This window comes from Ostrinia furnacalis, unplaced genomic scaffold (genome assembly GCF_004193835.3).
Source record: "Ostrinia furnacalis isolate ACB-3 unplaced genomic scaffold, ASM419383v2 OfSCF0587, whole genome shotgun sequence".
NCBI lineage: Eukaryota > Metazoa > Arthropoda > Insecta > Lepidoptera > Crambidae > Ostrinia > Ostrinia furnacalis.
The window spans coordinates 382,453-397,306 of NW_021130826.1; the positions used below are offsets into that span (position 1 = coordinate 382,453).

The 14,854-nt window shown below is 34.1% G+C and overlaps 1 protein-coding gene across 2 annotated transcripts; it reads right to left on the bottom strand.

Moving 5' to 3' along the window:
• Positions 1-3,868: 3,868 nt before the first annotated feature.
• Osi23 (DUF1676 domain-containing protein Osi23) lies at positions 3,869-13,266 on the bottom strand. Of its 2 annotated transcripts, XM_028323014.1 has the most exons (6): positions 13,037-13,266; positions 11,052-11,245; positions 7,288-7,412; positions 5,142-5,317; positions 4,677-4,715; positions 3,869-4,466 (listed from the first exon to the last, which is right to left on the bottom strand). In XM_028323014.1, the coding sequence occupies exons 1-6, from the start codon at positions 13,226-13,228 to the stop codon at positions 4,017-4,019; spliced, it is 1,176 nt and encodes a 391-aa protein (XP_028178815.1). In that variant the 5' UTR covers positions 13,229-13,266; the 3' UTR covers positions 3,869-4,016. The 2 variants fall into 2 exon arrangements, with proteins under 2 accessions (XP_028178815.1, XP_028178816.1); XM_028323015.1 differs by lacking the exon at positions 4,677-4,715 and having other exon boundaries at positions 4,017-4,466.
• Between the last annotated feature and the right edge of the window lie 1,588 nt (positions 13,267-14,854).

Sequence of the window (14,854 nt, forward strand, 5' to 3'; positions counted from 1 at the left end):
ATCTTTTTGTAATAAAAGCTATTTTGTTTGTAACAAAAATGTATAGCCTGATATTACTGTCGATTTTACTACTGAACATTTCTACTTTTTTACTACTTTCTATTTATGACATAATTGATAAAAAATTAGATTAGTAGTTTAGAGATTTACAATGATAAAACATGTCAAAACACGGTTATTATATTAACCTTCCTGATAACAATGTGAAATAAAAACAGGAAAAGGAAAGCAAATATTTTCAGTTAGTTTATGCTTAACGTAAAAATAAATGTGTTAAGGCCTGCTGAACTAAATATTTACTTTTTATTACAATCAAAGAAAAATATAAAAAAAATACAACAAGGCTGAATTTCACCACCTAACTTTAACGGTAACTATAACGATAACCGGTGCTTTTTGTATGAAGTTCGACAGATTTTTGACGTTTGTTAAAGTTAAAAAGTAAAATAGTGCAACCCAGCCTGAGAAAAAAATTGTGTGTAGTTTAACTTTATTATTAATTCTGAGAAATTAATAGGTCCTAGAATTTTTATTCTTATTTTTTTAATATTCTTAAATGCCAAATATCCGTTTTCATTTGTAATTAAACAACAATCCAAACTCCTTTGGCATCTCAGCGGGATCCAAGATAACTTTGTTAGTTCAGTGTATTGAGATTTGAGCAAAGTTCTCGAAACTTTCATTGGTTATTAAGAAAATCAACAATGGTTGATTCCAGTTCAGTTGTTTTCTATGCTTGGCACACTAAATGATTCGCATGTAGTCTGTCTTTTAATCATTATAAACATCGCTGTAATCTATTTGATTTCTTAATTATACCTTATTTACAGGAACTACTAGCCAACTTTTAGTGGCATGGAATGAGTTTACAGCTATTCTTTCATTATAATATCATACTCGTATTACATCGGAATCATCAACTTAGTACCTATTAAAATCCCACTCTCCTTTTATCTCATTAATGAGCAATCAATATCCGATCAATCAACTCTTCGTTGAAGAATTTAGATATGCAGATGTATCTATAAGCATAAATTATTTTTGTTTTGTATGTTTCAGTCCTCGGTTATACTTGTAAATTTTCAGCTCCGGTTTAAATTTTGTTTAACTATACAAATAATAGACAGTTCTAATTAGTAATTTATATGTAAATTATTCACTTACAAACATGATCAATTCAACTCTTGTAGAGAATTTGTGATGGTAACATCTATTTCTAACCTAATCATAACTGATTGAAGCAATCTTAATTTTAACATTACTAAAACATGGTTTTTGAGCTATTTACGATATTATTAATATTATCATTATTTTTGGTAACTTTTATCCGCACAATGAACCTTCTCTAGGAAAACTGATTTTACTCGCTCGCCCCCGTGGGATAGCTAATAATGGTCATAATAAAGGTTTAACAACCTCGGTTATATTAGCTATAGTTTATGGACTTGCTACATTATTAAAGTTTCACTAACAAAAAGGAGATTTTCATTATGTCTGGCTTAGCAAGATGTTTAAATAGAAGTAGGTATGCATTTTAATTAAGTATTTGTGCTGTACTTTTCAGGGCAGGAAAGTTCTGGAGTGGCGACCACGAGCGGAAGACGTTGCGTGGGCAGGCCTCCCACTAAGTGGCCGACGATCTGGTGAAGGTCGCAGGAGGTGCCTGGATGCGAGCGGCGCAGCACCGGTCTTTGTGGAAGCCTTTGTCCAGCAGTGGACGTCTTTCGGCTGAAAAGACGACGACTGTACTTTACTTTTAGTGAATCGTAGAGTTTTCCTTGTTAAATGATTCATTTCTACGTGTTTTCATTCTAAAATTTTCTAAGGAAACAATAATCACATTAAAACTAAACCTGTCCTATGGTCAAGTTGATCCATATCTGATGTAGACAAACGAAATGACTATAATCAAATCCGAATTGTTTTTCCTCACAAAATAACAACACATTTTTTCCCGATACGTAATACAAAATAAAGTAGTATTTTTGTCTGCCTGTTTGGTTCGTTTAGGAATTTTAGTGAAATAAGTAGAGATAGGTTTAATTTCAGAGAAGTTTGACTTCTGACTATCCTAAATGATGTGTTTTTGATAAAGACAGTAGTTTCGGGGCTTTATCTTACTTACAGGTGAACTGAGATGTAAAGGCAGTTTTGCAATAAATTCTAAACCTAACAGGCACACAAAGTCTGAAACGAAGATGCTACAATAGCGTCTAAACGCAGCCTAATGTGACTTTTATATTGAAGAATTTATGTCTACAGTTTTATAAATTGCAGGCTTTTTGGATTAATTACATGATAGCATTGAAGTCTTTTTTTCACAAGTGATGTATGGAAATGTACAATTACATTTATAATATGAGCATTGCGTTAGGATACAGGCCAATATCTTAACGTAATCAGATAAATCAACAGACACCTAAATTGTTCCGTCGGCCCACATAGGTAAAACAAGGACACACCTACTTTTTTGCTCTCATTTCTTCAATTACATTAACTAAGCAATCTATGCCATATTAACGTAAATAGCTACTGCGTTTGTCAGATTAGAGGCAAATAATGAACCGAGCAAAGATAATAAATTGCATTGTTTGCTGTCGTACTATTGTGCAAATGTCAGAAATACACAGAAGGTAACTACGTCATGTGGTTTTAACGTCCATTATGTTGACGGTGTAGAGTGTAAAACTAGAAACAACTTCGAGCAATAAAAGCGACTAACTATTAACATTAACGGTGAAAGATTTTTTTAATAACTAATGCATTGCTTTATTATTTCAATGTATCGTACACAATGTATCGTGAAGGTATAATAAATGCTTACTACGTATTGTAATTTAGTGGCAACGGAAAGTGGTGTTATTATGAAGCATAAATCACGGAATCAGACAAAATCTCCATATTTTTAAACCGAACCTAATTGGGTCCTATCTCAATTTGAGTTATGGCGCATACTACTCAATTAGGATGACGATTGAATGAGTTGCCTCAACCACACCAACGCGTGCAGATCGCCATCGCCGGCGCGATCTGCACGCGTTGGTGTGGTTGAAGCACAGATATGGATAGATGCAGCATGTGTCAAAAATTGTATGAAACCGAGCGTGCCACTTTTTAAACGTCATTAGTGTCATTTTAGCGAATTTTAGTGATTGCCGCAACGTAAAAGTAATCGTATCATCGTATTGCATTTGCAAAGTCATCGAATGATATCGTGCAACTCGATTCGAAAATTAATTAATTCCGATAAAACTGATAATTTGTTAAATACAAAATCAAAAACATCTTTATTTACCTTTTTAAAATAAATTAATTCTTACAAATCATCAAATCTCGTTATTTTTTTTACCCTACCAGCGTTTCAAGACATAAATTTGTCAAGTGCATGAATACATGCATCAGTGTGTGTCTTATTGTTATGAGTAAGTACGGTTCCTTGGGATCGGTATGAGTGCACCACATACAGGGACCATGGTTTTAACTCTTAAGAGTACATCGCAGGATATGTATTAAAAACAATGCTACTTTATACTTCTTCTACTGCTACTTTATTCTAATTAATTATTTGTTACTTGTGCTGTTAATTACAATTCTCAATCCGTAAATAATTTCTTCTTTCTACCGTGTTCGTACTACTGTCCTCGTAAAATCATCGTAACCGATTGTTGTAATCGGATTACATGAACATCACTCGACCATGTATGTCCATTTGGACATATCGGAATGGCACGCTTTGACGATCAACTTGCTGTATCTACTCTAATCCATATCTGTGGTTTGAAGTTTTTTAACGTTAACTCTGATCTAAACTCTACTGTATCATAAAGTACTTTACTAGGAAAATTTTGAAAATAAAATATAAGCCCACAATAATACTATTTATTTAATTTACTACACTAAAACATCAATAATATGAGGAATAAAAAACATGTCTATCAGGATATAGCACTTGGGACAAGTATGAGTACATGCCGGTCACAACGTTATACAGAGCGCGGAACAGGTGCACAAATACGTCAAGCTGAAACGACAGTAGTGGGACTTTGAAAACGGAGTCCATTGTAGGGCAGTTCCAATGCGTAATCAGCCTGCACATCTCCGGGTCTAGTAGTTATATCAGTAAGAGGAGTGGGAGCGTCGATAGAAGTAAATATAGGCGGAGTGCCATCAGGGCCAGGGTACACTGGGTATATCCTTGCTTCAGCCTCTTGCTTGACAGCTTTAGGCAGCTCTGGCTTCCACGTCACTACGTCAGTGTGCTTGAAATCCTTGCCGTGTTCTATTGATCGGTCGATTTTAACTACTGGGCTGTTACTGTTAGGCCAGGGGTTTTGTACGGACATCGAAGGAGGTGGCGTTGCGGGCATCAGTCCAGGTTGAGGCCAATCGTCTCGGCTCCTCTTTTCGTAGTAGGGGTCGTATGGGTAGGAGTGGTAGAAGCCGTAGTTTACCGGACTTGAAGCAATCTAGAACAGAACATCTGTTAACAGGTTACCAAGGGAATTTTTAGTAATGTGCTCTAAGCCTAGTAGGTGACAATTTAATTTATTACTGTTACTTAAGTTATTATTATGATTAATCAGTTCACTATTGAGTTATTCAAATTTCTACTAACTTCAGGTTAAGGAGAAAGGAGAGAAAGAAATAAAATGGAGTCTGGTTAAGTAAATTCATACCTTCCCCCTCTCATGATACCCATCATAATTAGGTTCTACCTAGAAGAAAATGTTAACTTTATGGTTAGTATGTTAAATTCATCCATTACAAAAACATGGATGTGTTAATAATATTGTAAGTATGCGCAAAATCACTTTCTTTCAAACAAACTTAGTTCGCAAGCTTAATAAATTACAGTACACTGTTTCTTCTTTCCATAATATTTCATAAAGTTTTATTAAAACCACGAGAAACAATGGCGAAAAAGAATAAAGGTCTGTGTAATGCGTATGAAACAAAAATTAGAGCACATTGTTAAGGATTTGTAAGGCTCTAAATTGTTATGTTACTTTGTATGTGGTTCAATTTAATTTTGTACTTGTTAGTAATAATGTCATCAGAAAATGTCATGTGTTAGAACGCGTGGGTTATTTCAATTTGACTTTGTATTGTTAGTAATATGAAATACATTTTGATTTGCTTACCTTCTTAAGTCCTTGGATAGAAGCTAGGATAAGCGCCATTTTGGCTAGCAATAAGGCTTTCCCGCCGAGTACGGCTAGGAATTGGAAGCCCATGGGAACTAACACCATGCCGATGGAGACTATACCGAACATCATCATGGTCATCATTTGATGACGCCGTCGGCCTCGGTATTCCACTGTAAAAGATATTTTGTAATTATAAAATTTAAAAAATATATTCTTGGACATTTTACACTACGCTTCTAGTCCCAAACTAAGCAAAGCTTGTACTATGGGCACTAGACAACGGATTATACATACTTAACACTAGAGTGCTCGCGCGGGTGACATATGTCACCCAGGGTGTAAAATTTGTAAATATTTTTTCAAGGTATCGAGCTACAGTGCTGCCTTCTCATGTATTCTTCGAGCATGTATTGTCGCACATTTTAGTAATAACGCCATCTTGCTAGACGCATCAACGTGAGTGCAGAAAACATTTAAAGTGTTTGGGTGACGCATGTCCCCCGCGCGAGCACTTGAGGAATTGTTTGATCCCCTATCGTCGCGGTTTAAAATCAAGTTTACTTTCATGTAAGCTCAAAGTTATAATATTTAACCATTTTTTAAACATTTACAATAATTATATTGTTTTATAAGCATAAACTGATGCAAGAAAGTAGTTGTTTTAGATTGTATGCAATGTAGTAATAACTTACCTAGGACTGTAAAATTAAAAACCAGGATTCTTCTGGGCTTGCGACAACACCAACTAGCACAAAACTTGCCAGTATTGTGGCAAAGGACGATGTGTTTATTGCACAAGAGCAAGAAATCGAAGCACTCGTAAGCAAATATAACAAGTGGAATAGGCGTTTTTGTCCAGATCATCAAATCATATCGTGCCCGAGTTGTGATCAAAATATCACAGAATAAGATCAATCTATTGATTAACTTTCTAATTAGGTGATATTTTTGCCAAAATAACGGGTCAAACGACTATTTAAACTACTTTGGTCTCTTCGACTCTAAAATATTTGAAAAATATTGAAGTATTTCTTTTGGTTTATAATAAGAGTTCATGAAATAATTTCTCACTTTTTTTTAATTATTTAGTAAGAAATATAGTTGATGTTTAATATTATAAATTGTTTTACTTGTATTAAATAAGATTAGCAAAAATAAACCCATATCATAATGGGGGACATATGTCACCCGCGCGAGCACTCTAGGAGTATTTAGGGGCGCGAGCACTCTAGTGTTAAATACTTTTTTTTGTAAATACATACATATTATACATAGTAACACCCAGACCCGTCACAGAAATTAAAATTCATCATCTCAACTTTTGCCCGGCCGGGAATCGAACCCGGGACCTCTCAGCATAGTAGTCCGTTCTGAACCACTACACCAAACGGCCGACAAATTATCCTTTTTGTTTACATTGTTTCATGCAAGGAATTCCCAAAAGTGACAGTAGGTACATTACGCGGTTCTAGCACTAACTTATTAACAAATTCCAGTTTCCACGTTGCCTAGAACAAATTTGGTAATATTAAACCACTTTTCTCACAAAAAATACGACCTCAAATCCCCGAAATGTATGTAAGGAAGGAATTTTTAGTACATTATCCTTGCCGTAGCTTTATGATTTCATTTTTGTATCAATATTTCCATAAGGACTTTATGTTAAGCAAATCCCTGAGCGTTTCAAATGTGAAAACAATTGTCTCTCTGGGATGTAAAACCAGATTATGTAAAACTTATCGGCAAAGAAATATACTTGTGTATAAACTAGCTGTGCCTGTGACTTCGTACGCATGTAACTGATTTGAATATTTTTTTCATATTTTCTCAAAAATTTTCATTGCTGCTTTGCTCTTATTAACACAAACATATTTTATTTAAATAGAACCAGTTAGTTCCTGAGATAAGCGCATTTAACCAAATAAATGAACTCGTCAGCTTAATAACATTAATAACTAGCTGACCCGGTGAGCGATGACTTTTAAAAATATTTTATAGCCTGTGTTCATCAAGCAATTGTGCAAGAATTTTTCAAATCAATCCAGTAGTTATGGAGCCTATTCAATTCAAACAAGCAAATCTTTCCTCTTTAGTATTCGTATATAGAAAATCTATGAAAGATGTTAATGGTGTGTCTGACCTTTATCGAGAGTCTTTCCGTCTTCAAAATCAAACTTGATGACATGTGTCCGGAGCACTTTCGCCATCCTTTGTAACGCTAATGTCCTCCATTCCCCTTCTTCCAGTTCTTTTTCAGTCCATGAGCTGGTAAAACATATTAAATATTGATTAAGTCCGCAGAAGTATATCTGCTTGTTCTGGCTATTGGACAACTTGTGATTTACCTACCTACATATTTGTTAATTTCTCATGTAAGTGACTGTAAGGTTTTTAATGAGAAATAAATGTTGTTTGATTTTTTTATAAAACCTACACATACAATTATGCTAAGTGAGCTTGGATATAAATTTACAAACATATAATTTTTATCCTCTCTTTTTTAAGTTAATGCGTTTTTCAAAATTAATTATAACATGGTGGGCTTTGACATAATTCTTTGACTAGGGGTATAATTTTCGAGGTCTGTATAACCAAAAGGCTGAATTAAATGAAACACACATTCGATGATAATATTTGTTTAGGTTACCGATGGATACCACAAATAGATGTTGCTTACAAAATAAAAATGTAGAGAATATTAATTTCATTTTCATATAAAAATTTAGTCAATTAATTGGTTATAGCAGTGAGTGTGTGAACTTTTTTGAAAGTGACCTTGATAATATTCGTAGTTAGGAACGCAAAAATCTATTGTAGATTAAAAATTGCTCCCAGTAAGGGTTGATAAGGGTACTTTTTGGTTATGACAATGAACTGAAAAGCCCGAAGCTGGATGTAAAGGACAGCAGAAGGATATTGCTGTCCCCTTTCTTTACTGATTAAGTGTTATTCCAAAAATAGCCCCATGCGACGTTTAATAAGTCTTTTAAACCCACGCAAGGGTTCTATTTTGGGTACAAAACCACGTCTTGCATATAAATCTTAAGTGCTTCGTAAACTTAAGCTGGATTTTATTACCAAGAGTAAAAGATTTCCATGCAGTATTTAGTGTAGTTAAAACTATATGACGAGGTCCTGCCTGAAATAATATCAGTCTTAGATTTTGGACAAAACCTTCGTCATTTTGTCAAAGTAACTTGACTTCTAAAAGCGAACAGTAGAAACATTCAAATTAAAATTCAGCTGATTTACATTAAAAAGAGCTCTCGGTTCACTGGATCAGAGTCTATTTATATCAGACGTTGATATTAATTTATTTCTCGACTGTAATGTTTCGTTGACTGAATTCCATTCATTTACAATACTTACATATTAACGTCTCTGTAACTAAACCTATTTGACATTATAAAAACCGATAAATAAAATTGATTGAATTAAAACCAATTGAAGTTCTGTGAAATAATAATTAGGTAGAGTAGGTCCAAGTGGAGAAAAAGTTATTATAGTAAATTATTATGAATGAATTATTTTGTTTTCAAATATAACTACCTACAAGTATTTTTACTCTTTGTAAAACAATAAGTATTTAATTTACATTAATAGCCTCTGAATTGGACAAAGACGCTAATAATAGCACCTAAAATTAAGCAATATTAAAAATAAAATTAGTTTTCTTTCAGACAGAAAATTGTCGTTCAGTGTATTTTCTCGCCAGCTATTTGTGAGTGTTTCAAATATCATAGCATGATATAACAAACAATATACCGCCTTGGAGACAAAGTTGCCTTTTTGTCAATATTGTGTGTTCGTTGTAAAGATACGAAGTTACTACTAATTTTCTTTTACGCGTATGCACACGTATGCTTAACACATTTGTACTTGTATGTTTCGTAACAAAGTAGCAATACAGCAAATTCCTCTAAGGCCTACTTCTGTCTCTTAAAGGTTGCTACCTACTACATTACATTTTGCTAACCTTTTATTTACTGATTACTTACGTATGTAATTATTAATTTTAATACCACTTTTTAATGTTTTTCCCGCACTTCTGTGGAATTTATTTTTGACTGATAAAGTTTTACTGTAGGTATTTATATAATAAATTATATTAGGCATAAAACATGAAATATATTAACTAATCTAAAAAACAGGGCTACATGGTTCAATCCCAAATCCAAAAATTCTATGAAATTTAAAATATTGGGATGTGAAAAGCCAGTTCAAATTAATTGGAAAAGGTAATTTACACTAGTTTGATTGCGAACTAGAATCTGGGTCAGATGACGAGTACATATCACTTTTTAACAAATTGGATTTGTTTGTAATAGACTTTTATTACATAAAAATGTACCCAACGATGTTATACGGTAGTTTTTCAGACTATTTTCAGAACAATTGGCAGGCTGGGCAACCAGGGCTGTATTTTTAAATACCAGTGACGAAAAAGCTGTTTTTAAACACATTCCAACAAAAATTCAGCATCAAATATAAAATTCCTAAATGTAGGTATGTCTGATAGTTATACAAAAAACACTACGAAAAAATGGAATTAATTATGTTATTTTGGCGGCTGAACCATGAAACCAAAATATACGTAGGTGTGTGGTCTCTATTTTTCTTTATTCTGATCTTGTGATTACATTCATTTTCAATAATAACAAGGTTGGAAGGGGTTACCTTCTGTGTGAAAAGCAATATCACGCTGACAATTGACTTTTCCTAATGGAATGTAATTTGGCTAAAGTGTTCTTTAGCTTTAGTTTCATAAAATAATAATGATGTTTCATTATTATTTTATGTTCATATTTGAAATGGTTAACCCATTTCAAATATGAACATTTAATTAAAATACGGTACACAGGAAATTTAAAGCTTTTACCATCGGCGCTAATAATCCATTTGTGGTTTTAGTCATTAAGCCTCCGGAAACTCTTAGCATATTAAAATTATTTTGATATGGGTAGTAAATTATCTAAACCTAGGTAATTTTGTGAATTCCGTCAGATTATAATTTGACGTAGTTAAATTACAATCTAAACTAACCCACTGTTAGTTTACTAACAATTTCAAGCGATGGATGGAGTTTCCATTTAGAAGCCCGCACAACCTTAACTCACCTCAACTTTACATTTTAAAACCATATTTTGGAAAGAAGTTTTTTAAAGTTTGAAGTTCGCAAAGTTGTCAATTTAATACTTAATTTGATTTAAGCAATCGAACTTCATAGTCCTAATTGTTATTAAGGACTAACTAGTTAGTTAAAAGTGCCAAACAAACTGTCTTTGTCGACGTCAATGGATGTAATATTCGAGCAAATTGGACGGTCGAGCTCGAGAGACTTCAATTTTAAGTTTTATGCACAGTGAACCTTTTGTCCCAACTTGTTTGCCCATCTAATTACAGAATTCAATTTGCAAAATTACAGGGCTAAGTTCAACAATGCATGATGCCCAAATTGAAATAAAACGTGTACTCAATTACTTTTCAACACCTTCAAAACTATGGACAAACTTTTTATTAAAGACTATGATCATGATCGTTATTCGGACTCAAAGGAAAAGTTATCTTGTTCTTTAGTACTTAAGAGGGGTCAACTAGTTTGATACGTGCCGATTGAACTTGTCGACCACTTGACTCCACCTGAAGAAGCCACTTTAGCAGACAGGAGATAAGTAGTGAGAAAATCAGGTCTCGTTATTGAGTCACAAGTAACTCAAGTTTTGTATTAGTAATTTATCTTATTTCATTGTCTGAGTTTCTACTAGTTCAAACACTTTTAACCGTACCAAGTTGAATCCATCAGAAAAAACTAAAACTTATCGCTGGTCTCATTTTCCGACACAATATGTATTTCCAGACCGGTTTCCAGAACTCCATTATGTAACTAAAATACTTTTTACAAACCTTGTCTCATTTTCCGGAACAATATTCCCGGACCGGTCGACTAGTTCGAACCGGACCAGATTGACTCCGTCAGCGATGGGCACAACGTCTGGGCTGAGCGAGCGGTCGAGGGCCCTCAGAGTTTTCCGCTTCATGCACCGGAGGAACTTCGGGAAGTACTCCTTGTGGTCGATAACATCCTTCACGTCGACCAGCTGAAATGTATTTGATGGATAAACGTTCATTAGGGAAATGGTAATGAAATAATAAGTAAGCCAAAAATAAATAAGAAGCAGGAACAGTTTTAGGGTCAATACGCGTGTATATTTGTGTGGATGTGATGGATGTTTGTTTCGACTTCACGTTAACACTACTCAAAGGATTTTAAAGTAACTTAATAGTGTTTTAGCGTACCTGAGAGGATACATGAGAATAACTATTGAGTACAACAATTTTATCAAAATCCACGCGGGCAAACCCAGGCAGAGGCTAGTCTCAAATAAAACAAAAAACTATTCATTTCAAGAAACGACTTCTTGTCAGTTCTATCTAATGAAAAATGGGCATAAAACGTTCCTAGCTTTCATCCTAAGTGAAATCCCTTGAGATATGACAATCATTGTCCCTACAACGTATTCTTTTTGATCTAGTCGCATGTCTTAGCGTTGATCCACTGAGGATTGCTCGCGTATGTACAAATGGGCCCGTAAGTAAAACTATTTCCCTTTACCTTGAGTCGCTAACAAAGAATTTTTAAACAATGGCCTTAGTATGTTTGCTAACTATCTCACATAGAAGGTATGTACGTTCTGTAGAATACACCACTAAATTTTAATCACCGAAAAAAAAAATTCTGGGTAATGAGTTATTGATACTGATCCCATTTGTGCAAAAAAAAGAGTAAAATAAAGTGACTCAAAATATCCTCCTAAAATTGGTAATTTATTGACACACGCGTCGCTAGCACTATTTAAGTACGATAATGTGACACTTATTAGAATTCAAAATGGTCTAAGTTAGCTAAGTATTTAATAATAACACTAAAAGTGTGGTCGAGGCGTGAGCGAGACAGACAGATCGATGCAACGTGCGAGCGCGTACGACTACTATAGCGAGCAGCGGAGTGACCCAGCTGTGACGCGTAAAATACGGACTAAAGAAAATTTAATAAAAAAATTAACTTTATGAAAAACATTTATTTTTCTTTTGCTTTAAATTTTTCACACGTTTCTACATAACCTGTTAAAATTTTTTCGGTGATAAAAATTTAGTGGTGTATAATGAACATCTTTTTCAAAGAAAGTCTTCATTTTACGATATAACTACAGTTACAATGTGCAAAAAATCGGTAAGTACTACCAAGACCCTTCTGGGAAACTGTAACAATTAAGCCACACATTGAACTCTTATCAAGTTGAAATAGGTACGATTTTCTAACAAAATGTAGAGTCTAATTCTGACGATTGTACACACCTGGAATAATTATTCCTAAACCAATTTTAACAAACAAAAGATCAATATTATTTTAACCTCTCGTTTCCAATACAATTTTGAAACGCCAAACACAAACGAGAAAGTTTGGAAATAGCAGACCGAGCTAGGACTGAATTTTAAACTATGAACGTTCGTTATGGAATTTTTGAATGAGAAATAGTACAAATTGTAATTCAGCACACGTATGAGCTAAGCTAAAACTACACATAATACCTACTTATTTGTATGTAATTTATTTTTGAATTTCGCCAATATTTCAGTTAAATTAAATTTTTCTAGCTGATGTTGGAACTTCGAACTTAATATTGTGGTTGAACTGTGAAAAACTAAAACTTTTCGTTAAAATTTACTGAACTTTATCTCTTTATTATTTTAAAAACTTATACGCCAGCTTATTAACTTGTGAACATCCCTTTAGGTCCGAGTAGGTACTCGGACAGACTTTTCTGAAAAAGCAGGCACAGAAGAATCTTTGTATAATATTCGTATGCTAGAACAAACAAAATACAAACTTTCTTAGAACAGTCCCGCCAAATGATCTTAACCACGTCTGCTCCCTCCAGCCACAGATCAGCGACAAACCGGCTCATATACGCATCAGCTTCATCCTTCTGGTCTCCATGGCAACCGGAGATTAAGGTCGTAGCGAAAAAATACACCACCACTAGTCTCATGTCGACTTGAGAGCGCATTATACGATTCATATCTTTATAAGTTCCATTTCTTGTAAGTGTTGGTTACGTGAGCTGGAACAGAAGAAGGCTTTATAGCTATTCATTGTTAGGGGAACGGAGGAATTTTTCATTAGTTTCTATTAATAGAGAGACACTTTATTACAGTTAATGCCAATAAAAGTAACGAGATTGCTGACATCCAAGGGAATATCGATACTATAGCGAAACATTTTCTGAAAATAATTTTCGTTTGATGTGAGCAACAATAGCCATTGCTAATAGCTAAGTTCTATTCTAGCTAGTTCTAAGGGAGTTAGTATCGAGATCACTGATTAATAAAATCAAAGGGAGCGTCAAACTTATAAAACATATTAATAAGATTATAAACTTTCGCGTTCCATTTCAATTTTGAATTGTGGGGAAAATCAACACCTTATGGAAAAAACGAGTTTAGTTTCCATAGTATCAGATTTTGTCTTATCTTAAGTACACAAACGTACAGGTACGATTTTGCTATTATTAAACGTTACACAATAAAGATCGATAATTTTCTTATTAGCCAAAAACGAACGTGGAAGCCAACATGTCATTCGATGATGGAATGTGTAAATTCTTTACTGCGAAAGTAAGATCGCAAGAGTATCGGAAATGTTATTCCATTTTTCCTTTATAACTTATTCGGGGCGTATTTTTTGCCTATGAAACCTACATTATCTGTACGAGTAAAACCAATAAACCGAAATAATAAACGGCAAAGTGAAATATTTTGGCGTGGAAGACATTTTTATGAGTTTTTTGCTCGGCGCTTAGGGCTCCTAATCTCATTTACAACACTTTTAGCACGTTTAGGTACAAACGTAACTTATAAGTCTGTGGTGTAAATAACCATGTTATTAATGACACTGGTCTGAAGCCATTTTGCCAATTTTGAAACTCTAAGAAACCTTAGTTTCGATCCCAGATGAGACACACAAGTGGAAAGTGATAATTTATATCAATAATCCAAGTTTGAATAGGACTTTACACACGGAATAAGCTGAGTAAATTTCTCAATAATTCCTACCAGGACCTAACATGATTATTGTTCCTCTAAAAGAACGAGATATTTAAGTACTTAAAATATAACTGAAAAAGTAAAATCGTAAAAGGACTTACCTTTATTTGGGAACAATGCAGATGTACAAAATTGAGTATGCAACCAGGTTGTACTTATAAAAGAACACCACACAGCAATCCGTATACGGTCAAGGTCGTACCACGAATGGAAAACTCTATGTGACCCCTTTCCATTATATGCATGGTGGAAAGCGAATGATTTCCATGCGACCACCGACCAAATCATGTTAATGAATAACCACGCATTGCTTACTGTTTGCGCAGCCCGTGACGGCGACATCTAGTTGTTCATTCATACAGTATAAACGATAATTTTCATAATAAAATATAGTTACTCTGACTGTCCATCATGCTACCCACCTGTTAAGAATGAAACTGTTAAGGTATGATTTTGTTGATTTATAACTTTCTTGTCCTGAAAAAAGTTTCATCTGTCAGCTACCTAACCGAGATATTAAAGTTGTGTTTATTAGGTAGCTGACACCACTAACTACAAATTTCAAGGCATCTTTTTTAAAATGGTACTCCACTAACTGAAAA

What these genes read in the sequence shown, in the direction of transcription:
- Osi23 (XM_028323014.1), bottom strand. Translation starts at nt 13,228, where the DNA reads ATGAATCGTATAATGCGCTCTCAAGTCGACATGAGACTAGTGGTGGTG. An exon ending in CGGAAAGACTCTCGATAAAG is followed by an intron (nt 5,318 to 7,287) that starts GTCAGACACACC and finishes TATCTTTTACAG; the next exon opens with TGGAATACCGAGGCCGACGG. An exon ending in GGTATCATGAGAGGGGGAAG is followed by an intron (nt 4,467 to 4,676) that starts GTATGAATTTAC and finishes GTTCTGTTCTAG; the next exon opens with ATTGCTTCAAGTCCGGTAAA.